Source organism: Berghia stephanieae, chromosome 1 (assembly GCF_034508935.2).
Source record: "Berghia stephanieae isolate SIO BIC M18660-M18661 chromosome 1, UCSD_Bste_1.3, whole genome shotgun sequence".
Taxonomy (NCBI): Eukaryota; Metazoa; Mollusca; class Gastropoda; order Nudibranchia; family Aeolidiidae; genus Berghia; species Berghia stephanieae.
Window position 1 is genome coordinate 24,920,159 of NC_088360.1, and position 23,988 is coordinate 24,944,146.

Genomic DNA, 23,988 nt, shown 5'->3' on the forward strand with positions numbered 1-23,988 from the left:
TCTTCTTCTTCTTCTTCTTCTTCTTCTTCTTCTTCTTCTTCTTCTTCTTCTTCTTCTTCTTCTCCTTCTTCTTCTTCTTCTTCTTCATTTTACTCCTCTTCCTCCTCCTCCTCTTCCACCTCCTCTCTGGGTGGGCTCTTCTGATCTCCTATGGTGGACAAAGATTTCACTTGCTGTATCTTCTATCCCATGGATCTTCTTTTCTATTTCCATGTTGCTCTCTTTCTTATTTCTGGATTGAGATTACTCAGTCTTTTTCCTGGTCCCGGCAGGGATCCATAGCTGACTGGGAGAGAGAAAGTCAAATGTATTGTACCTATTTTTGAAAGGTGATATTTTTTATCATTGTAAATCATCTGTCTGTTATGTTATTCAGCGCTCAGAAAAGGGTCGGCCAATATGTTTACAGAAAAGTTTAGTACATTTTGGCCTCCTGGATTCGCAACCCTGTCATCTTCCGTTTCCTATAAAATAGTAAAATTTGTACCAATCCCCGTTTTCTTTTACTTTTTCTTTGATGCTGTTCTCTTTATATCTACATCTTTTCCTCTGTCATAACTTATTATTGAATTATTGGCGCTGAATTTGACCTAATATTATCGCAAGGACTTAAAACCCCTATAAACAAACAATCTCTGGGTGGGGTTCCTGGCCTCCCATAGTGGGCAGGGTGGCACTCACTGTGTCTTCTATCCCCATATATGTTTTCCAATTTGCTTTCTGTCTTTGTCTTGGAATGAGATTACTGAGTTTTGCCTTGGCCCTGGCTATAGAGCTTGGCTGGGAGGGAAACAGTCAAATGCATAGTTATTATTTTTGGAGATGATATTCTTTTCCGTGTAAATCGCCTCTCTGTTATGTATATTGTTATTGTTATATCTGTTATTTTGAATGTATATAAAATGTAAGCATTTGAGTGTATTCCTCTGAGGACTTGTGCTGGGTGAGACATAAGTAATCTCAAACTATTGATGTTGTACTCTTGGAATCTACATCTGACTGTCTGTGATCCAGATAGAGATTATTGAGTTTTGCCCAGGCCCTGTATGATGTTTTGTTGAGAGGGAAAGCTTATACATATGCATTTCTTGATGTCGTCTGAGACGATACCTTTCTCCTATTGAGTAATTTTAAAAACATGAATATATATGTAACGCATTTCCACGGATTTGCCATGTTCAGTGCGCTTCACAACGCTTCATAATATATTCTTCCAGCAGCAGGACAAATGGAACCAAATTTCCTTTCCATGTAGTACAAGTCACCAATTAGGCGTCCGTTTTGTAATAACACTCTTTCATTATCCGTCTTCTTCAATACTTTTTGTATTGGTGGAATGCGTTAAGTAAAATACTCACCAGTTCTGACCGTCAGATGAGTCGTACCAATACACACAACTGGGCGTTACTTATAACGTTTGTAGTCTGCGAGATAGAGGAGTTTTAAGTGAGAAGTAATCACCAAACTGTCTGTCCAAAAACAACAAAGTAAGGGCAGAGTGACGTCAACTTGCATGGCTTGATTGCTCAGCTCTGTCATAAAGTCAAGCAATGTTATGTGGTATCAGTGGTCGGATGGGTGACAGATCGTGGAAAATTCTGGTCCCGGCGTGTCTTAACTCACATTACCCCTCTCGACTCAGGTGTGAATGAGTACCTGACTACAGGCAGCTACGGATATTGTAAGATTGTTAGTCATTGTTAGTATAAAAAAACAACAATTAATTATTATTATTATTATTATTATTATTATTATTATTATTGGTTTTTTTGGTACAACCGCTTGTCAAGATTTCACCGGAAATCGCTCCTTCATGGCACCCATCATGGTGGTACTCCACGTCATCCCGTATCGTGTGAGTACCTTATATTGGTGACCTACTCATTCGAATCGGTATTATGTCGGACCTCGGAGTAAAACGAATGCTGAAAAGTTGATTTAACATAGGGGGAAGCGTGGCTCGCTTTCGGATCGGAAGGTCCTGTGTTCTAGCCTCGCTCGGCGCGTACACGAGTCCTTGGAAAAGGCTCTGTACTCATATTCTCTCACCGTACTCCGGTGTAAAATGAGTACCTGACCGTTAACAGCGTTGTCTCTCTCCGAAAAAAAAAATGTAATATCGCCTAACAGTAACAGGCGTTATGTCCCGTCCGACATGTTAAGAGTTGCTTTTGGCCAGGGACCCCTTGTAAAGCGCTTTGGACCACGTTTAGTGGATATTGCTCTATATAAGAGCTCAATTTTAATTTTTTTATTTATTTTGAAAACAACGTTTAATTTATCCATTATCAGTGGACAGATGTTGACTTTAAGAATGTTGACATTTTGTGGATTTGGCCATAAATTCAGTCTTCAATAAGTCGCTCTAAGTCTTAACATAATACTTTTTAGAGATAATGAGTGAAAATGACGTCACTCGGCACCCTTCATTGTTTCTTGTCCGCCAGTTGGGTGGTTAGTACGTGTACTCACTAATTTCTCACTAATATGTCCCATGTTATTTGTTGGTACGACTGTTTTGGCTGGTCCGACTTGTGAACATTTTACTTAAACGTTATACTACCAATGCTGCCGTATTCTTACCCCCCCCCCCCCCCCCCCCCCCAAAAAAAAAAAACAACCCCCCCAAAAAAAAAAACCAAAAACAACAAACAACTAAAACCAACAACACCCCCCCCCCCCCCCCCCGAAAAATCATTTAGAATCCTCCCTACAAAAAACCACACACACATAATACATATATACACACAACTACAACAATAACTACTACAACTACTACTACCTAATAATAATAAAAATAAAATAATAATAATAATAATAATAATATAATAATAATAATAATAAATAATAATAATATATAATAATAATAATAATATAATAATAATATATATAATATATATAATAATAATAATAATAATAATAATAATAATAATAATAATAATAAGAATAATAATTCAAAGTTTATTCAATCTTAGGCTTTCGCCAATAAATCAACAATTTGATGACAACATACATGAAAGTGGAAAAAAAAAGAAAAAAAAAAGGTAAATGGAACCAAAAAATAAACTGATACACCACACAAAAATACAACAATCGTAATACCATCAATGCGTACAATAATAATAATATAATAATAATAATAAATAATAATAATAATAATAAAATAATAATAATAAAAAATAATAATAATAATAATAATAATAATAATAATAATAATTAATAAATAATAATAATAATAATAATATAATAATAATAATAATAATAATAATAATAATAATAATAATAATAATAATAATAATAATAAGAAGAAGAAGAACAAGAAGAAGAAGAATATCAATAATAATAACAATAATAATATTACCATCATCACTACACCCCAATCATCACCGTTACCACCACTATCTATACCATTATCACTACCACTATCACCATCACTTTTACATTTCCAATCAATAATAATAATAATAATAATAATAATAATAATAATAATTAATAATAATAATAATAATAATACAAATTATTTATATATATTAATAATTTATATATAATAATTGAATAATGATGGTAGTAGTAACAATAGTAATAATAATAATAAATGAAGCAGAAAAGTCAAATACAAACTACAATAATAATGTAGAAATAAACAAATAAAAACAAAATTGTTTAAAAAAAAAAAAATTGGAGCTGCCGGGTATCGATCCCGGTACCTCTCACATGCTAAGCGAGCGCTCTACCACTTGAGCTACAGCCCCCGTTGAGGAATGGAGACTTTAAAACATTATAACCAAAATTACTGATAATGATAACTAGAATATTGGAATTACTTTTTATTTATATTTCTTTCCTTTTATTATTATCTTTTTCTAGTTTTCACAATTATATTGGTTTCTCATTGCTTTTGGTCAAATCTACCGTTTTCGCCCGAAGGAAAGTTCGGAAGTGCGTCGTGTTCCGGGATATGTTTTTAATTCGTTAAAGAAAGATGGCAGCGCCCTGTCTTAACAACAGTTATCAACATGAAATCTACTAAACCTATGTTATTCAACTTCAATGGGCACAGATCAAACAGGCTTGAAAATGCTCATTGTTTCTTCTCTTACAATTCTTTTAATTCCTCTTTGTTTTCTTCTATATCTGAAAGGATTTTTTCCAATCAAAGACATTTCGAATGGATTATCAAAGACGAAAATCATTCCTTCATTGGATCCTGTTTCGGAGTTTTATTCCAAAAATGAGAACAGTTCATTTCACCCCTTTATCTACAAACGAATGGTATTCATGATCATCGATGCTCTGAGAGATGATTTCGCAAAGGCAGATTTAAAATATCTGCCAAAAACAATCAAACACCTTCGTCGGGGTCATGGCTTAACATTTACCGCACAGACCCATCCACCAACTGTGACACTTCCGAGGATAAAAGTGAGTTTAGTTTAAAAATGGTTTTATGCAATTTTAATAAAAAATAAAAAAGTAAATTTCTTTGACGTTGACTTTCCAATCAAATAAATTAATTCTGTAAATGATTCGACTTTTGACTCTCATTCACATTGTCCATAATGAAGACCTACTTTACTTAAACTTAAACACCTTAAAATTAAAATCAAAGTCAAAGGAAGATCTTCTGAAATTAGTCTAACATCCACAGCAAAAGACCCTAATCTGTGGAAGGAATTGACACCGGTGATTCAAAATGCATCCCAATCAGAGGATTAAGAAGAGTAAGTAGGTAGTAAGTATTTCTTACTTACTTATACTTATTGATTTTTCATTCTTGCCTAAAGAAGGGTTTTGATCTTGAAACGTTCAGTGTTAAATATTTTGTTATTTTTTGAAACTGTTTTTCCAATTTTGTTCTATACTATGTAACTAACATTCCCAGGCCATCACCACAGGGAGCATCCCAGGATTCATTGATGTTGTTCTAAACTTTGGATCTACGGCTCTCACTGAAGACAACATTGTCACACAGATGAAGATGAACAACAAAAAGATCGTCTTTTACGGAGATGACACTTGGCTCAATTTGTTCCCCGAACATTTCGACAGATATGATGGAACAAGTTCTTTCTTTGTCACAGACTTTACTGAGGTTAATTTTCCTTTCCTTTATTTTTTAAAACCTTCCCTGTCTTTTTTTTTTTAACCTTGACAATTTATTTTCCTCGTATTACAGGGTTTTCTAAAATATGCTTTGATTCTGGTTTTAAGTTTTCCTTTTCGTGACTTTTAATGTTTACTAATCATAATGCATGATTTATTACAAGATGTACCTAATGCCTTGTTTTCTGGAGACTTGAGTATAAATCAATGCCACACAAGGTAATAGTAAAAATAAATAGTGATGAGGTTTACTGTAATTTTAAAAGAACAATAATATGATTTAAAATTGTGCGACTATGTGGTCTAGTGGTATGACACTCGCTTTCAGATCAGAAGGTCCTGGGTTCGAGCCTCGCGCTCAATGCATAGTTGAGTCCTTGGAGAAGGCTCTTTACTCACATTCTCTCACCGTATTCAGGTGTAAAATGAGTACCTGGCCATTAATAGCGTTGTCTTTGTCCCAAAAATTGTAATATCGCCTAACAGGCTTCACGTCCCGTCCCGTCCGACATGTTAAATGTTGCTGTTGACCAGGGACCCCTTGTAAAGCGCTTTGAGCACATTTAGTGGATGTTGCACTATATAAAGCTCAATTTTTAAAAGATACCCAACATGTATCGATATGATACGCCACTGGCTGAAAGAGTGATCTAGGTAAAAAATTAAAAAGCCCATTAATATGGTTGTGGTCGGATGATATAGATTTTTGATTTCTTTTTTTCAAAATTTAGGTCGATCTAAATGTTACCAGACATCTCCCATCTCAGCTAAAGCTAGGTGTAGACTGGGATATAATGATCCTCCATTACTTGGGATTGGACCACATTGGTCATGTTTCTGGGCCCAACAGTCCTCTCATCTGGCCAAAACTGAGGGAAATGGATGATGTCATTGACCAGATATATACTGCGATGGAAATATGGGTACTGTTTTGACTTATTGAAGGCCTCTTGGAATTTTGAAAATCTTGTTGGAATTTATTTTTTTTCTTACCTTGATATAATACATATTAAAAACTCATATGGTAGAGATTGGTTTGAGACAACTCAGTTTGTGTCAAGTGAAATAAATCCTCAGAGGAATTCTTCTAAAATATGTATTTTCAGAAAAGACCAAGATAACTCTGGCGTTAATAATAATAATAATAATAATACATGACATTTCTAATGCGCATTTTCATCACTGGGTGATGCTCAATGCGCGAAACAATAATTAAGTGACATTATTATACAAATGAAACATTATACATACTACATCAACATAATATTATCATATTACAACAATGTAATAACGAAACAAAAAGTCATTAATACAAGATATGTTATAATACATCCACATGCTATGTCAAATACGGAATTAATATAAAATAATGATATAATAACATAAACTAAATTAACATTCATATTGGGGTCAAATTACAAAGATGCATTAATCAAGATGTGTTTTAACAAAGAGATGGTGTTTTAACTTTGATTTAAATACAGTAGAACTCGGAAATAGCGAGTTCGACGGGTCCACTCCTGATTACTCGCTATTTCCGAGTTCTCGCTATTCCCGAGTTGCCAGGAAAGGTCACTCGGCCGTACAAAAATATGGAAAGACAATGTGTGTGTGTGTGTGTTTGTGCGTGTGTGCCATGCGTGCGTGCAAGTGTGTGGATGAAGTGGGGTGGGGGCAGGGTTGAACACGGCCTTCATTAACTACGTAATGATGGCCACGGGTTGAAGTTTAGGACTTCATATACTATAGATGTCACTGGTTGAAGTTGATCCACCCCTTCCATTTCCATCAAGATTTCGTGTATGTGTGTGTGTGCGAGTGTTTGTATGCACTAGGCATGTTTGATGAGGTAAGCAAGCGCATCACTCAATCACTGATCCACTGAAAATGATGGTTCCACGCTCCCCTCTCTCGCTGATCGTGTTGTTCGTTAACGAATGCTACTCGCTGACCGATGCTGCTAAGTGTTGACAGCTTGGCTGCCAGTGCTTACATCGCGTGTCGCGTGGCACCACATTGGGTGAATAATTGACCCCCACCCCCAATACACACACACACCCAAATGTGTTTCCCCTACTATGTACTACTACAGACTAGGCTACGACTACTATATAATTTTACTCATAACGAAAAATAAAAAAAAGGAAAGAAGCTAGGCTAAAAATATTTAAATCGCCCTTGTCTGTTGTTTTGCTTTACTTCGTTCGAAGTCCTAGGCTGGGGCAGGAAATGCTCATTATTTCCGAGTTGACCTCTTTTTCATAGTCGCTACTTTCATGCTAATTTTATTGACTCAAATAAGAGAGAAAAAACGGGGATTTAGATTTTACTCGCTATTTCCGAGTTCTCGCTATTTCCGAGTATGTTACTTTCATGTTCTACTGTATTGATAAGGACTTCGCTTCTCTTATTCTTTTAGGAAGAGAGTTCCAGATGGAAGGTCCTACGTGACTGAAGTATCTGCCGCCGTAAAATTTATATTTATATTTATTTGAAACAATTAATTTTGTAGAATCTAGTGCAGAACGTAGACTCCTCGTTGGCTTATAAGTTTCTAAAAATTCAGTAATATACAATGGTGCTTGATCATTAAGGCACTTATAGCACAATACTGCTCGTTTGAATTTGATTCTCACTTTAACTGGTAACCAATGCAGCTCATACAAAAGTATAAGGCGCAGTGCAACACTGCAAAGTGAGCAATTGGGGCAAAGTTCTTGCTATTGGAAGAAACAAAATGCTGACAGCAGGGGTTGAGCACAGGTTTCCCCAGATTAAAGTACAATGCGTAATCAATTGTCTCTGCCATCTCATCCCATAATGAAATAATAATAATTCTTTTGCCTGCTGTTGCCAGTTGCTATGCCGATTCATAACATTTTTGCATATTGCAGTTAATGAATTGTCATTAATTCTTTTTAATCATGTATTTTAATCTCACTCAAATTTCATAGTTTACCTTTGAAATTAGGTTTTCTGCATCTTTTTTATGCTGCCATAATAATACTGTTTGAGACAGATTGGTTGCATTGGAAGAATTTTATTGGCTAAAAAATAAGTAAAACATGTCATTTCACTGATTTCATCAGGACTCTGAATCAGGGATTCCCAGCCTACTTGTGATTTGTGGTGACCACGGGATGAGTGACCAAGGTGGACATGGAGGGTCATCACCCTCTGAGATTTTGGTGCCCTTGATTTTTCTCAGTCCTACTATTAAGACCAAAGGTATGATTACTTATTTCATTTATTTGATATAAGAGTGAATGGTTCAATAGGGTGACATACCTTTAATTAGGAAGATTATTGGTTTTCCTTTACTTTGATACCATTGTATCCTATGCATTCCACCATCTCTCTTCTTCCTCTCTCTCTCTCTCTCTCACTCTCTCTCTCTCTCTCTCTCTCTCTCTCTCTGTCTCTCTCTCTCTCTCTCTCCCTCTCTCTCTCTCTCTCTCTCTCTCTCTCTCTCTCTCTCTCTCTCTCTCTCTCTCTCTCTCTCTCTCTCTCCCCCCCCTACTTTTTTTCTTCTTTATTCTTCTTTTAAAAAGTTAAAAAAAAAACAAATTATTGATAGCAATGGGCATGTATTAACAATAATATTTTTTTTTACTGTTTGTTTATTGAAAGGTTGTTTATTTTTCTAGTGTAATTTATGTAAATAAACAAATGATAAAGGAGAATCTACTCAAATACACCAGCATTCAGGGCTTTCCTTGACTCATAAAACCTGGAAATGTGCATGCAGATACAGTTTTGAAAGAATGGTTTTCAGATTTAATATTTCTTAACCTATAATTTGATTTTGACTTCTAAAATTAATGACACTGCACTTTAAAACTTAAAAGCAGGATTTGTGATATGACAAACAAAAGCAATATTATTCAACGACGTCATAATTAATTCAATTCTTTGAGGAAGAAAAAGGTAATGCTCATACCCTTGTTTATTTGATGATTTATGATAGCACAGACTTCTTACTACGTGTATATGTTTGAAGGCCTATTAAACAATGACAATTATAGGCTTATTTCAATGATTTTGTCATGCATTATATTTTTGGTTGGTTTTAGAGTATTTCCATTGCAAATAAGTACACATTGACTTTCTTCTATTTAATTTGTCGCTTTAAAACTATAGTTAAATGACAAATGAGCTCACTTGTGTTGCTTGTCAAATAAATTGTGCTTTGTTATGGTTATTATTATTTTTTTTCCTCTATCATATTCCTCAGACTCCTTTTACAAAGGCCTGGTATCCCAGACAGACCTTTGTCCCACCATTGCCATGCTACTTGGACTTCCTGTGCCCTTGAACAACCTTGGCAAGGTCATCACAGACACTCTAGTGGGTTACAGGTTGCCACAGAAAGTCTCTGTTCTATATCAGAATGCTCAACAGGTCTTGAGTGTATTCAAGAAGTTTGTCAAAGATTTTGAACGAGGTAGTGTGAAACAGGTTTTTTGAAAAAATTAAAAAGCATTTTTCAAGTGCAGTGAGGTTTATACAAACTCACATTCTTTTACCAGTATTTGGTTATAAGGTTCAATTGAACACTGATTTAACTTTACAATTGGTCATTTGGCGAGTCATTAAAAACGATCATCTTTCAATCAAACTCCTCAATTTTGTTTGTGTGCTCTCCTTTAATTTACCTTTTCCCATTGCCTTTTACCTATTTTGCCAATATAGCTGTAGCTAATGAATCAATCTATTTTTCCTATTTTGTTGTATTGTCTAAAAGTATCATTCAATATCTTTTTTTTTTTATTTCAGAACCTGCTTACATTTTGTTTGCAACAACAACAGATGAATACAAGAAATGGTTGAAAGTTGGCAAAGAGCCGGCTAATGACACGGAAGAATGGCAAAGAGCTGGACAACATTTGCTGAACTTGTACTCAGAGAGTCTTTCACTAATGGCAGAGAGAGTTGGCAAATTGTCCTCTCAGTATGACGTGTACGCCATGGCCACCTCTATCACTCTACTATGGCTGGTAATTTCTAACTGATACATGTCACTGCAGGCAAGAAGTTTCAGGACTTAGTTTATAAAACAGACACAGCTTACACAAGATATTATGTTGTGTGGCTTTGTGGACTCGTGGTATGACACTTGTTTTTAGATCGATAGGTCCAGGGTTTGAGTCCCACTTTGAACAGCGGAAGGTTGAGTCCTTGGAAAAGACTCTTTATTCACATTTTCTGCTCGTACTCAGGTGTAACATGAGTACCTGGCTGTTAACAACATTGTCTCTATCGAAAAATAATTGTAATATCGCCTTACAGGTGTCATGTCTCGTCCTAAATGTTAAGTCTTGCTATTGTTTAGGGACCCCTTGTCATGTGCTTTGAGCTTGTTTAGTGGATATTGAACTATATAAATGTTCTTATGCGTTTATTTTATGTTGTCACCTTTATATTAGTATTAGTCCGCTTGTGCATTTTACCTAAAATTTTCGCTTAGTGGTTTGTGCAACACATAAAGCAGTTATTTTCCCAATTACTTTTGGTGTGTGGCCATTTGAAGTCATTGAGCTGAGAGAGTCATTTGAGTGTCCGAATTGGAACATCCCACCCTATAAAATATGTTTGAAATATATGAAAAGCTTTCCCTATTAATAATGTCACATGATGTGGTGAGTTTTCACGAACAGGGCTTAAAAACTGGAAAAGTTAGAAATATTCTCCAAACTTTGCCATTTTTTAGGGTGTTATACATTATTGATCTTTTAATTACCTATTTTTGATGTTGAAATGTTTTAAAGATGATGTTTTGTCTCAGCCTATTAAACATTTGCGTTTTTGTTCATAGATCCTGATCTCCATAATGGTAACACGATTGAAAAGAGACCTCACAATACCAGAAGCATCAATTTCAAAATACTTCAGTTTGATTGTATCAATTGTCGGATCTGCCTTCATGTCACACATCATTATGTGTACAGGTGAGAAAAGAGTTATTTCTGTATTTTTTAATATTCAAATCAAAGTTAATGAAGTCATTTAAAGCTGTCATTTATTAATTTTTATTTTTTTGTATATATTTATTCTTTTTTTAAAAATGTCACTTGGTTTATTTGATTAAATGAAATATATTTTTTAAAAATTTTATTAAAAGATGTCGTTTGTTTGAACCGATTTTTTAATTTGGATAAGATTAAATATCTCTGGGTGGGGATCCTGACCTCCCATAGTGGGCAGGGGGGTACATACTGTGTCTTCTATCCCCTTATATCTGTTTTCCAACTTGCTTTCTGTCTTTGTCTTGGCATGAGATTACTTGGTTTTGTCCTGGCCCTGGCCGGAGTCCTAGATGGGAGGGAAACAGTAAAATGCATAGTTATTGTTTTGGGAGATGATTTTTTTTTCCTTGTAAATCATCTCTCTGTAATGTATTATTGTTATTTTAATGTATAATGTAGGCATTTGAGTGTATTCCTCTTTGTTGGATTTTGTACTTGTGTCTGGATGATACTTATAGGTGATCTCAAACTAGGTGCATTGGTGGTATGCTCTTGGAATCTATCTGATCCCTATTTGTTCCCAGTTCCCCTATGTCTTACTTTTTCTTGGGTGCTTTAACTGTAATTCTAGAACTTTTTACTGTCCAATTTTCTTCCTTTTTACTGGCGCTGATATAACCTAAATGTGTTGCAAGCGCCGTAAAACCCTTAAAAACAAACAAACATTAAATATCTGACAATTTAAAATTATGGAAGGATGAAAATAAAAAGTCAAAATGGTGTAGATTGTACGTTTTGTTAAAGCCTAATCCTGTCTTGAAAATGTTAAAGTTAAAGCATTTTTAAATTCAATATGATTGGATAGAATGCCTTTTGAAATTGTGACCAATCACATTGTAACAGTATTATACATACATATGCTTAGAATATTCAAATTTAAGGTCAACTTATAAAAAATAATACTTATAAAAAAACTAAAAAACAAATCATGTACTACCACATCTCCCTTTTTACAAAAAGCCTGGCTGTATTGTAACGTCTTACAGGATCTTCTGAAATTTTCACCCCCTAAAAAACTTGAATAGAGATGGAAAATTATGCAATAACTAGATGTTTCTATCATTTCTAGTTTTTAAGCTATTTTACTTCTTTATAGGGTAGTAATAAAAAAAAAACACCCTTTATATAATTTTAAGATGACCAAATGTCACCTATACTCAACCATGAACTCAAATTTAAAATGCCTTTGTTTAAGGAAGTGAGTTTTGTTTCTTAAAGTTAATGAAAATGTACAATCTACACCATGTAGTGTGCATCTGTGTGAGTGTGTCTATGTCAATATTGTATTGTTATAAATGTGTAACCAAATGACAAATTGCCACTTTTTTAAGGACAATAAAGATTTATTATTATTAAACCTTAATTTCCCAATCATTGTGATTTTATAATAAATTTTCATCGACAAAATACCACATTGGGTCATAGTCACAATTAATATTAACAATTGTCTGATTCAAAGTCATTAAAAAAAAATAAATTATCCCCCTTAGGTGGATTACCAAGTGTGTTGATGTGTGGAGCTTCTCCTTTCAATATTAGTGTGCAGCTCTTCGTGGCTGGAGTTCTTATATGTTGTGTTGTACATCTGGCCTTAACCTGTGGCAAAGTGGCATCTTGGAGACAGCAAATTGTGGTAAATGCTATTAAATAATGTACAAAAATGCATAAAAATGTAGTTTATAAAAAAACAAACAACAAAATAGTAAGCCCAATAATACATTAACAAAAGCAGTAGAAACATCTTTGGCATTTTGTTCTTTTTTTGAAGCTGTTATAATCATTATTTTTGTACTTGCCTTTTCACTATCTACAGCTTCTAGCAGCTTAATATTCACTCTGACTTGTGGTAATGTCATTACTAAATTAAAACCGGAAGATTCTATACTTGTGACACACTGTGTCAAACTGGTATTATGTTGGAATGAACAAGATTGAAGGAAATTGACTTTTTGAAGTGGAGATGATAAGAATTATGAAATGAAATTTAGATTTTTGGTGGATAAAAAAGCAGAAAATCACCTCCGTCAATATATTAATGTCACTGCTGCATTGAAACAGGAGGATTCGATATTATGTATGACACACCATGTCAATATGGTATTCTGTGAGAAAGAACTAGATAAAGAAAATTAATTTTAAAGTAGAGATGATAAGAAATGTGAAATTAAAATTTTTGGTGGATAAAAAAAAAATCACATCCGTCAATGAAGGTATTTATTTAAACTTGAATATTATAAGTTAGGATTATAATTCAACTTTAAGCATCAGGCTCACGCTGACATGGTGCCATTTTGAGACGATTGGTCAGATATTGAAATGATGAAATCTAGAGGATACATTTTCTTACGATCTTGTATCGATATATCATCCTTTTTGGGGCACTATGCACTTTTGAAACTTTGCAAGTCATACATGGATTTGGACATTCATGTTGGTAACAACAAGATATGAAGTGAAATAAGAAAGTGCCAAAGACAATAGAGAATAAATTTTTATTTTATTTATTTTATTTTTTTCCGCGGCGGTTGGGTTTGAACCTGCGACCTTATTGGTACGACAACTCCGCCTGCAGGTAGAGAGTGGCTCTATCCGTGTGAGCTATCCACGACACAAAAATATTCTTTTCAAACTCAAAGCATTACTAGATCCCTCTCTCACCACTCTTGAGACCGCCGATTCGTTCGTACACACCATCGCGATTAATTTTGACCATGCAGTTAAGCTTAATAGTCAATTTCTCAACACAAACATAATAACATAGAAACGATGAGACATTGAGTATGCTCGGTGTAGGTGAATTTTTAATCAGAAAAGTGAGTGGAGCAGGCACTTAGTTGGTAACAACAAGATATGAAGTGAATAGAAAAGTGCCACGCTCTCACCTGCCACGGAGTTGTCGTACCAATAAAGTCGCAGGTTCAAACCCCACCACGCCGCGGAAAAAAAAAAAAAAAAAAAAAAAAATTTATTCCTATTGTCTTCTGGCACTTTTCTATTCACTTCATACTTGTGTTACCAAATAGTGCTGCTGTCCACCTTCATTTCTGAATTAAAAATTCACCCCATAACCGGAGCATACTCAAATGTCTCAATCGTTTCTATGTTATGATTTGTGTTGAGAATATTGGCTATAAGCTTAACTGCTGTCAAAATTATTCGCGATGGGGGTGTACGAACGAATCGGCGGTCTCAAGAAGTGGGTGAGAGAGGATCTATAATGACTTTGAGTTATGAAACGAATATTTTTGTGTTCGTGGATAGCTCACACGTAAGCCACGCTCTCACCTGCCAGCGGAGTTGTCGTACCAATAAGGTCGCAGTTCAAACCCCACCACCGCCGCGGAAAAAAAAAAAAAAAAAAAAAAAATTTTAATTCCCTGTGTCTTCTGGCACTTTTCTATTCACTTCATTCTTTTGTTACCAACATAATGCCTGCTCACTCACTTTTCTGAATTAAAAATTCACCCATACACCGGAGCATACTCAATGTCTCAATCGTTTCTATTTTATGTTTTGTGTTGAGAAATTGGCTATTAAGCTTAACTGCTGGTCAAAATTATTCGCGATGGTGGTGTACGACTGAATCGGCGATCTCAAGAATGGTGAGAGAGGGATCTAGTAATGACTTTGAGTTTGAAACGAATATTTTTGTGTTCGTGGATAGCTCACACGGTAGAGCCACGCTCTCACCTGCCAGGCGGAGTTGTCGTACCAATAAGGTCGCAGGTTCAAACCCCACCACCGCCGCGGGAAAAAAAAAAAAAAAATAAAAATTTTTATTCTCTATTGTCTTCTGGCACTTTTCTATTCACTTCATATCTTGATGGATTTGGACAGTAGTTTTGAAGTTGACGGTATGTAAGTAAATTATAGCAATGCTCATTATTGCTTTTCTTAATTTCACAATATCAGCCACACATAACACGTAATGTAGTCCTAGCTGATATACCTTTATTAATCACGCAAGCTATTTTAAAAAAAATGTTTTTAACTCTCTCTCACTTCAACAAAGTAATGATAATGATATGATTAGTTTCATGTTTCTCATTACATAATTATTATAGGCATAATACTTCAACATTCTTACAAAAGGAGACAGCTTTCAACCCCACCATCTATTTCTAATAGCAATGCATTTCTGAAGTCTCACCATTAAAGTTTAGGTACTTAATTATTTAGTACAAAACACAGAATTTCTATTCTCACTATTTTTGTGTGGATTTTTATTTGTAGTTTCATTATTTTACCCACAGCATTTGACGACAGGAAAGACCATGGTGGAATGGTTTTTGATTGTGGCTACCATCTGTCACACATTCACCCTCCTGTCCAGCAGCTTTGTAGAGGAAGAACATCAGACTTTTTACTTTTTAACCACGTCCATACATTTACTGTTAATATTGATGCTGGGAATACGATATATAAAGAGCCGCCATTTGCTTCATGAACTAAATATAGACTTGTCACATTTAGTAAAAGCCACTGAGTATCATTCTATTCATGCTGTAAACAATGAACAATGCTCTGCCGATAAAACTGAATTAGATCGCAACTATAGCGGTAGAGAAACCAGAAATGATATTGATGATACAATGGAAAGTAAGGAACAGTATGAGGCTGGTGGGTTGAATTCCTACGACGTTCACCAAGACTCTACCTCAACAAGTCTTGTCGATGATTTCAAAGAAATACGTTACGCTGATACCAACAAGCAGCTATCCAAGGAAGGCGCGAAAACAAACCAAGAGATGGGCATTCTTGATGTGGCCGATGCCCATGCAGGGAACTCAGCAAATTCGGTGAATTTGATCTCGGCTAAGGAAGCTGTTCATGCTTGTGTCAGCCTGGTAGTCATTTTGGTGTTTCTGAGAATCCTCAGACGCTGGAACCAGACAGGGAACAAGTGGATAAATGAGCCAGACTTTGGGGACTGGCTGATGAAGTAAGTCGGATAATCCATGATAACAGGAAATAACAATTGCATGATTTCGGGGAGGGGGGGGGGGGGTGTATAGATAGGTAGGATGAATGAATAATATTTTTAAAATGTGAACATATTTAGTGCATTTCCACGGATTTACCATGCTCAATGTACTTCGCATTCATTTATTTATTCCTCCGGCAGACAGTTTTGAGCCATATTTCCAATTTCATACAGTATCAGTCGCCTGTTAGGTTTTTTTTTTGGACTAACACTCTTAGAATGTCAATCACTGCCTATAACTAGGTACTCATTCACACTTGAGTTGAGTGAGTTTATTTTTGTGAAGTGCCTTACCCGAGGACACAATATCGGGACCAGAATCTTCTACGATCATTGTCATTCATTCATCTACTAACCACGCTTAATATTGCTTGACTTTTGTGACCAAACGAGACAACTTACCGCTGAGCCACCCCATTCTCAGGGGAAATTATTATTTTTTGCCCTTCTTAAGAAATTTCATGAGATTACCCAGACTCCAGCTGAGGAGCAAAGACGCATAGCCAGTGATGTTTGTGTACTGTGCAGCTTTGTGGTTTTGTGTTATATGACTGTGGGCATTTTACCTGTAGGTCCGTAGGTTCAAGTCCTGATGTTTACAGGGCAAAGTTGAGTCCTTGAAGCTCTTTACTCTAATTCTTCCACTGTTCACATGTGCAAAATAAAAATGATTACCTGCCTAGTGAGAGGAGTGTATCTGTCCAAAAAAAAAAAAAAATAAAAAAAATAAATGAATGAATGCATTCAGACATCATGTTTGATCCTACATATGTTTTGCTGTGGTCTTCAGACCTTTTGTAAAGCCCTTTTAGCATGTTAAGTGAATATTGCGCTATATATAAGGTTACAATTTTTTCATTAAAAAAATTTTTTTTTAATTTTTAAAATCATAAATACAAATCTTTTTTAAAAATTCCCACTTTCTAATTTTAACACTTAACTTTTGCTCTATCATTTCAAAATGGCATCGTATCAGATTGAACCAGTGCTAAAACAATTTGTTTAAAGTAAAATTGACCAGCATTATGAGATTTTAATTTTCGTCATTTTAAGAAGCCATGTCTATAGTTTTGAATAAGACTTTATAAAATTAATCGTTTGTATATTCGGCACCCGTTATCTGGAACTCCCTTCCAAGATATATCAGAGACAGTAATGATGCAGATTTATTTAAAAAACATCTTGAAAGGTTTCTTTTTGATATGTAACACTGTAAAATTATATTGCATTGTTTCATTTTGCATATTTGAGTGGTTGTATGTTTGATTGAAAGTAGCCACGTTACTGTTAAGCGCTTTGAGCTTGTTGATATACGGGGTAAGGCGCTATATAAAACTATGTATTCTCATTATTATTATTATTATTATTATTATTATTATTATTATTATTATTATATATTATATTATATTATTATTATTATATTATATATCATTATCTATTATATTATATATTATTATTATTATTATTATTATTATTATTATTATTATTATTATTATTATTATTATTATTATTATTACTATTATTAATCCAGATTTCATATTTATGACTGTAATAGTAAAATTATCATCTAAATCATTTGGACATAACATTGTTTGAGACGGTGGGTTTCAATTTTTCTCTAATCTTGACTTTTCAATTCACAGCCCAAACAATAAGCCCACCCTGTCGTTGGTCGCCCTGTTGTCCTTAGTTGTGATCGGTGCCAGTCGTAGCCTCATTCTACCTAGACTACACATCACCTGTGTCAACCTGTCCCTGGTGTGTGCTTACATGTCACGGGCTGCCAGTGGAGCTCTTGTCTTTCCAGACAGAAGGTTTATCACACACAGGTTGGTTGTCGCCTTTTTTATCTCAGTGTCTATCTCTTGGGGTCCTGATTTTGCAGTTGGTAGAACACTCCCTTTACATACAAAGGGACTGAGCTTTGTCCTTGGTGAAGTAGAGATTTTTTTCAGACCTCCTTGCCCGATCGGGTAGCTGGGTCTGTTAGATATGACAAAAATTATTTTGTGATAGACTAGCATTCAATCTGAAGGGTAGCAATTAATTGCTGTTGTTCAGTTCACACTGGAGAAATTGCGATAAACTCCATCCTCATTGCCTTATGGCTTTGAAAGACTTATTTTTTTACTACTTTGTGCAGAGCTTTTATTATTATGCTTTAAAAAAAAAAATCAAATTACCCTTTTATGCTTTTTTGTTCCACATTACGCATTTTGTTGTCATCAAGGACGTGTGGTTGATTTAAGCAATTTTATTTTCATCCGGAATCTCGTCTCACTGAAAACGGAAGTTGAATTTCTTTTATTTTTTTTTTTAACTTCAGGAATGGGAGACACCCAATGTTTGTCGTTGCTTTGCCAATTTAGATTTATCTCCGTCTTTTAATTACGACGATATACAGGTATAGGGAAATTGACCTTAATATAAAAAAAAACAAAAAACCCATAAATTAAAAAGTAAAAAAAAAAAAAAAAAGAATTATATAAATAAATCAGTAAATAAATAGATAGATAAATAAATAAACATATGTTTTAAAATGAAACAGAAAATGACTTGATTTTATATGACTCTAATAACCCTGTACACTCAGGGGGGCTATAGATAGTAATCATTGCACGGAAGTTGAATTGATTGTAATTGAGATTTGGCGGGTTCTATAATCGAGCTGTGTGATTGACTTGATGTAAGTTTTCTTCTGTCCTTTTCCACCCGCATCACTGTAATCAATATATATATATTCCACCAGATCTAACAGACCCAATCACTGCTGGGTTGATAGTTGGGTCTGAAAAAAATCTGGACTTCACCCGAGATATCAGTCTCGGAAGAGTGTGATGCGAGTACTCTACCAACTGCCAACCCTTCATATTCCAAAAGTGGAATCAGAACGCCTGAAAATAGGAATTTGAGACAAAAAATAGAAATATCACCTTTAAACACCCCCCCCCCCCACCCACCCCTCCACCCCCTCCTCCTCATTCGCTCTACCAACTGCTATCAGGACCCCTTGATCAATAGTGATTATAACAATACATATGTAAATATTAAAAAAGAAAAATGCATATTCATTATTTGACGTATGTTTTTTTCTTTCATTTCCAGTGGTGTGATGGAAGCAAGAATTTCGTACATGTTCATGGGTCTTACTGTTCTTTTGTCCTTCTTACCACTTTCCATCACTGAAGGAGAGACTGATAACTCTATTGAAGAAAAGAGGGTCTCATCAAATTCCAAGGGAAATAACAATCTTATCAAATCTTCAGGAAATGTAAAACCAGGACTCCACGTAATTAAATCTCGTAAAAACAATAAAGCTCCTACACCAACTCCACAAGTCAGCGAATCAGAGGGAAGGAATCTCAGAGATTTATTCAGCGTGAAACGGGATTTATCTCCCTTGTTGTTGCACACAAACCAGGATAGACGCCTGCACATCATCAACGGTATCACCACCTCGTGGCTTTGTTTTATGTGTCTAGTCCTCCGTCCCCACAACATTCCTGTAGTTGCTATGATGTCATTGATAGAACAGATGGCAGTTCACGCAGTCATCAAGCTGCAGATGAAACCAGTTTCCGTTCTTTTATATTTCCTTTGGATGGGACATGCTTTCTTCTTTTTTCAAGTGAGTAAAGTGTTTTTGCTGTTTTGTTTGGGTTTTTTTTCCACCCTACTGTAATTATTTTCAACATTGTGACTCTCTACCTCCTTTTTATGCAATAATCGCTCGCCTTCGGATCTGAAGGCCCTGAGTTCGAGTCCCACTCTCAGCGGTGCATAGTTGAGTCCTTGGAAAAGACTCTTTACTCACATTCTTTCACAGGACTGTAAAATGAGGCATCATATCTAATCCTACATGTTAAGTGTTGCTGTTGGTTAGGGACGCCTGTAAAGCGCTTTGAGCTCGTTTATTTAATATTGTACTATTTTTTTTTAAAAGCTCCAATAAATAAAACAAAGGTCAAGGTCATCTCAATCCGCTATTATGTCAGGGTGAAACCAACACTGTAAATAATAAATAGTCATCTGCCAGAAGCTGGTGACTGTTAAGATACTAACAAAAAAAGCAAAAATGGAAAGGGTTTGAATGGGAGCAGTACAATACAAACATTGTCTGTACCGTACCCATCCAAAGCCTTTCCATTTTCACTTTTTCATTAGTATTTTTACGATTCCAGGCTTCAGGCAGCCCCCATCGCTTTCAACTGGGCTGTTAAAAGTAATGTACAAAAATTTTGAATTTAACAGCTTAAAAAAAAAATAAAAAAATTACTCAATGAATATTTCGGGCTTAAAAACTGAAAACAGCTTATAAAATTGTGACTTTTGAAATTTGAATTTATTTCATTTCTAAGGAAATTTTGAACAAGGAATGGCTTTGGAGGGACAGAGTACAAACAATGTACATCTTGGGTGCTTACCCGTTGTCAGCAAAACAATAAACAAAGGAACGTAGATATAGTTTTAATCCTTCATTAAAAAGATTTATTGTTTATCTTTAAGACTTAACAATTTAATCGAATCACAATTAATGATTGGGGTTAGCGTGGCTCAGCGATACGGTCTTTGCTTTGTACCCGAAAAGTACTGAGTACAATCACTAGCCGCTGCGCTGTGTGGCCTTGAGCAAGTCACTTCGCCCCAGCTCAATTTGCGGCGCTGCACTGCAGCTGATGCCTGGTTATTCCAGTCTTCCCTTGGAATAGACCCTAGAGAAAAATTTCCCCTATGGGATGAATAAAGGGAATTTATTTTATTTTATTTATTTATGGTTATTAACAGGGCAATTCTAACAGTATCAGCACAGTGGACGTGTCAGCCGGCTATGTTGGAGTGACAGAATACAGCCCTGTCACCATTGGATTGTTGATGGCTCTCTCTACATACAGCGGTCTCATTTTCTGGCTCCTCTCCTTTCTTAAAATCATGTGCCTCATTTACCCAGGGAAAGAAGGAAGTCATAGGTAGGATGACACAAATGCTGGAAAGGCGAAATGATGAAGCTGGCACTCTTGTCAGGGTGGAATTTATATCTTTTTTTTTTTTTGCTCGTATTATCATTTGAGAACTTTTACATTGCCCACTGTGTCATTAATTGATTACATACCTGCCAACCCTTCTTTTTTTGACGGAATCATTCCTATTTTCACTCTTCCTTTTTGTACTATTCCGCCATTGTCTCGAAAATTCCGATTTTCAAAAATGATGTAAGAATAAAAAAAGAGTGAATGAGGAGGAGGGGGGGGGGGGGGGGGGGATTTAAAGGTGAAATTCCTATTATTTGTCTCAAATTCCTATTTTCAGGCATTCTGATTCCACTTTTGGAATATGAAGGGTTGGCAGGTCTGAACAAGCGAGTTATTAGTTGTGTTTTAAAAGTTTGAAGGGATGAGGATGACCTTAGGGATACTGGTTGTTGGGACATTGAGTGGTGACAAATTGAACTGATTGAGTGCCAACCTCAAGAAGTATCTTTGGTTTTACTAATGTCATCCCCCTAGCCTCTCTCAAGGTTCTTGTTGGAGTATAATATATACCTTTAAAAGATGGACTTTCCCATCCAGCACTCCTTTCAGCCAAGCTGAGGGTTCTGTACAAGACTGGTCCTGGGTTAGACTCTCGATCCCAGGGAATGTTTTTATTCTCTATTATCTCAACTCCTTTCATTTGTGATCTTCTGTCTAAGAAGAACAGTATGATTGAAAATGCAGAGAATTGAATTCATCATGGAAAAAATATGAAAATTGGGTTAATTTTATGAGTTTTATTGAAGAGATTGAGTCCAGTGCAGCCCACTTATAACAGCATCCTTTATAATGACATCTACTTTATAGCGACATGGAGTCCTTCCCAATTTTATTCCCTATATATCATTATTAATAAAACCTTCCCATTGTCAAAACCCTTGTATAGTAACATTGATATGTCGGTAATTGGCAACATTAAAATGATAGTGAAGGAGAACTTTCTGGTCCAATGAAAACGCTTGATTTCTGATCAATGAAATTCAATAGTTGCAGTCAATGAAAAGGCTTGATTGACTGACCAACTATATTTTCCCCCTCTCTCTGGGACTGCTTTGTATGGGAGACAAAGCTAGACAAAAAACGAGCTAAGCTGGTGCTTTACATTGCATAAATGTTCACTTGCGGTTCGACCATGTTGTGAACATGTGTGCAACTTGCAGCACCAACTAAAATAGCTTTTTGTCTTGTTTTGCTTCACCCAAGGACAAGGCCTCGGGTTTCCCTATAATAGCTTGTCCACAATTGTAAAGAACCGGGGAAAATCACACAGCTTGGAATTTGATTGGGTCCCGTCAATGGCGTTATAAAGAGGTTGCACTGTATAAAGTTTTGAAGAGAGAAAATATTTTTAAAACCTATGTGTATTATATCTTGAAATTATCTTTCTGACTCCTGCTTCATCCCGACATAATACATATTTTGTTATTATTGAAACTTACTTTTCTGAATTTATTTCAGACTAAAGAATGTTCTCCTGGAATCCATGAGCTGGTTGTCCCTCAAAATGCTGTTCCCTTTGGCCGTCTACTGCATCGTAGTGGCCACTCAGCGATACCATCTATTTGTGTGGACTGTCTTCTCTCCAAAGTTATTGTATCAGGCTATGGAGACGTTGGTCTTGTCTGTGGTAGCCCTAGGGTTTTATGGTGGGCAGTATTTGGTGACTTGAGGCTTTTGAGAAAAACACTTTTATATAGTGCAATATCCACTAAATGGGCTCAAAGTGCTTGACAAGGTGTCCCAAACCAACAGCAACACATATCATGTAGGAGGAGACATGACACCGACAAGGCGCTTTTACAATCTATTTTTTTATTGACAAGAGACAATACTGTCACTGGCTCAGTACTCATTTTACACCTGAGTGCAGTGAGAAGATGTGAGTGAAGAGTCTTTTCTAAGGACTCAACATTGCACCACCCAGAGCAGAACTTTAACTCTGGACTTTCTATTTCAAAGGCGAATGTCATTAACAAGGCTCCAAAACCGTCTAAGAGTGAGAGAGAGAGAGAGAGAGAGAGAGAGAGAGAGAGAGAGAGAGAGAGAGAGAGAGAGAGAGAGAGAGAGAGAGAGAGAGAGAGAGAGAGAGAGAGAGAGAGAGAGAGAGAGAGAGACGCTGAGTCATGATTTTTTTTTTTTTGAAACCTCAGGAATGGGAGACACCCAATGTTTGTCGTCACTTTGCCAGTTTAGATTTATCTCCATATTTTAAATACGACAATAAACAGGTATAGGGATATTGACCTTAAAAATAATAATAATATATATATATTAATGAATAAATAAATAAACAAACAAACAAACAAACAAACAAACAAATAAATAAATAAACAAATAAATAAATAAATATAGTCATGATTGATTACCAGGATAATGAAGTGAGATAGGCACTACACGTGTATAACCATGCAACAGCTACATACTTCTGGTATCTACATCGATACAATATGACTGAGACCTTGTTTGGGGGAATTCTGTGTAACAAGTTGTGTCAAAATTGACACTTCTGTTGATTGCATCATGTGACATTTCCTGTTCCTTCTCTGAATCAGTCCCCTTTGTCTTCCCTTTTTTTTTTTGGTGCCTTTAACTTCAGATCTTCAACTTTTTTCTATCATCTTCCTTTTTATTGGCACTGAAATGGGCTAATAGGTTTGTAGGCTCTCAAAAATCCATAAAAGTATAAAATAATCATCTTCAGAAGTAAAGACCATTTCTGAGTGTGAGTCGATCAGGAGACATCTTAAAAACAAAGTTCTTTGCTAGGGCTTATGAATAATTTTTTTTTAGTTTAAATATTATCAAGTATATTTTAAAAAAGTCTTTTAAATCTTTAATTTGAATA

At 35.4% G+C, this 23,988-nt stretch overlaps 1 protein-coding gene and 1 non-coding gene across 2 annotated transcripts; one reads left to right on the top strand and one right to left on the bottom strand.

The window, feature by feature from the left end:
* Positions 1-3,679: 3,679 nt before the first annotated feature.
* Trnaa-agc (transfer RNA alanine (anticodon AGC)) lies at positions 3,680-3,752 on the bottom strand. The gene has a single exon. It is a non-coding gene; the product is annotated as a tRNA-Ala (tRNA).
* A 171-nt stretch (positions 3,753-3,923) lies between these two features.
* Positions 3,924-23,235, top strand: LOC144970850 (GPI ethanolamine phosphate transferase 2, catalytic subunit-like). Its single transcript, XM_078910949.1, has 13 exons — positions 3,924-4,422; positions 4,883-5,092; positions 5,835-6,026; positions 8,193-8,331; positions 9,338-9,547; positions 9,880-10,100; positions 10,919-11,051; positions 12,620-12,762; positions 15,383-16,071; positions 17,757-17,942; positions 19,219-19,741; positions 20,899-21,080; positions 22,602-23,235. Exons 1-13 carry the CDS (start codon positions 4,051-4,053, stop codon positions 22,810-22,812), a joined length of 3,411 nt encoding a protein of 1,136 aa, XP_078767075.1. The 5' UTR covers positions 3,924-4,050; the 3' UTR covers positions 22,813-23,235.
* The last annotated feature ends 753 nt before the right edge of the window (positions 23,236-23,988 follow it).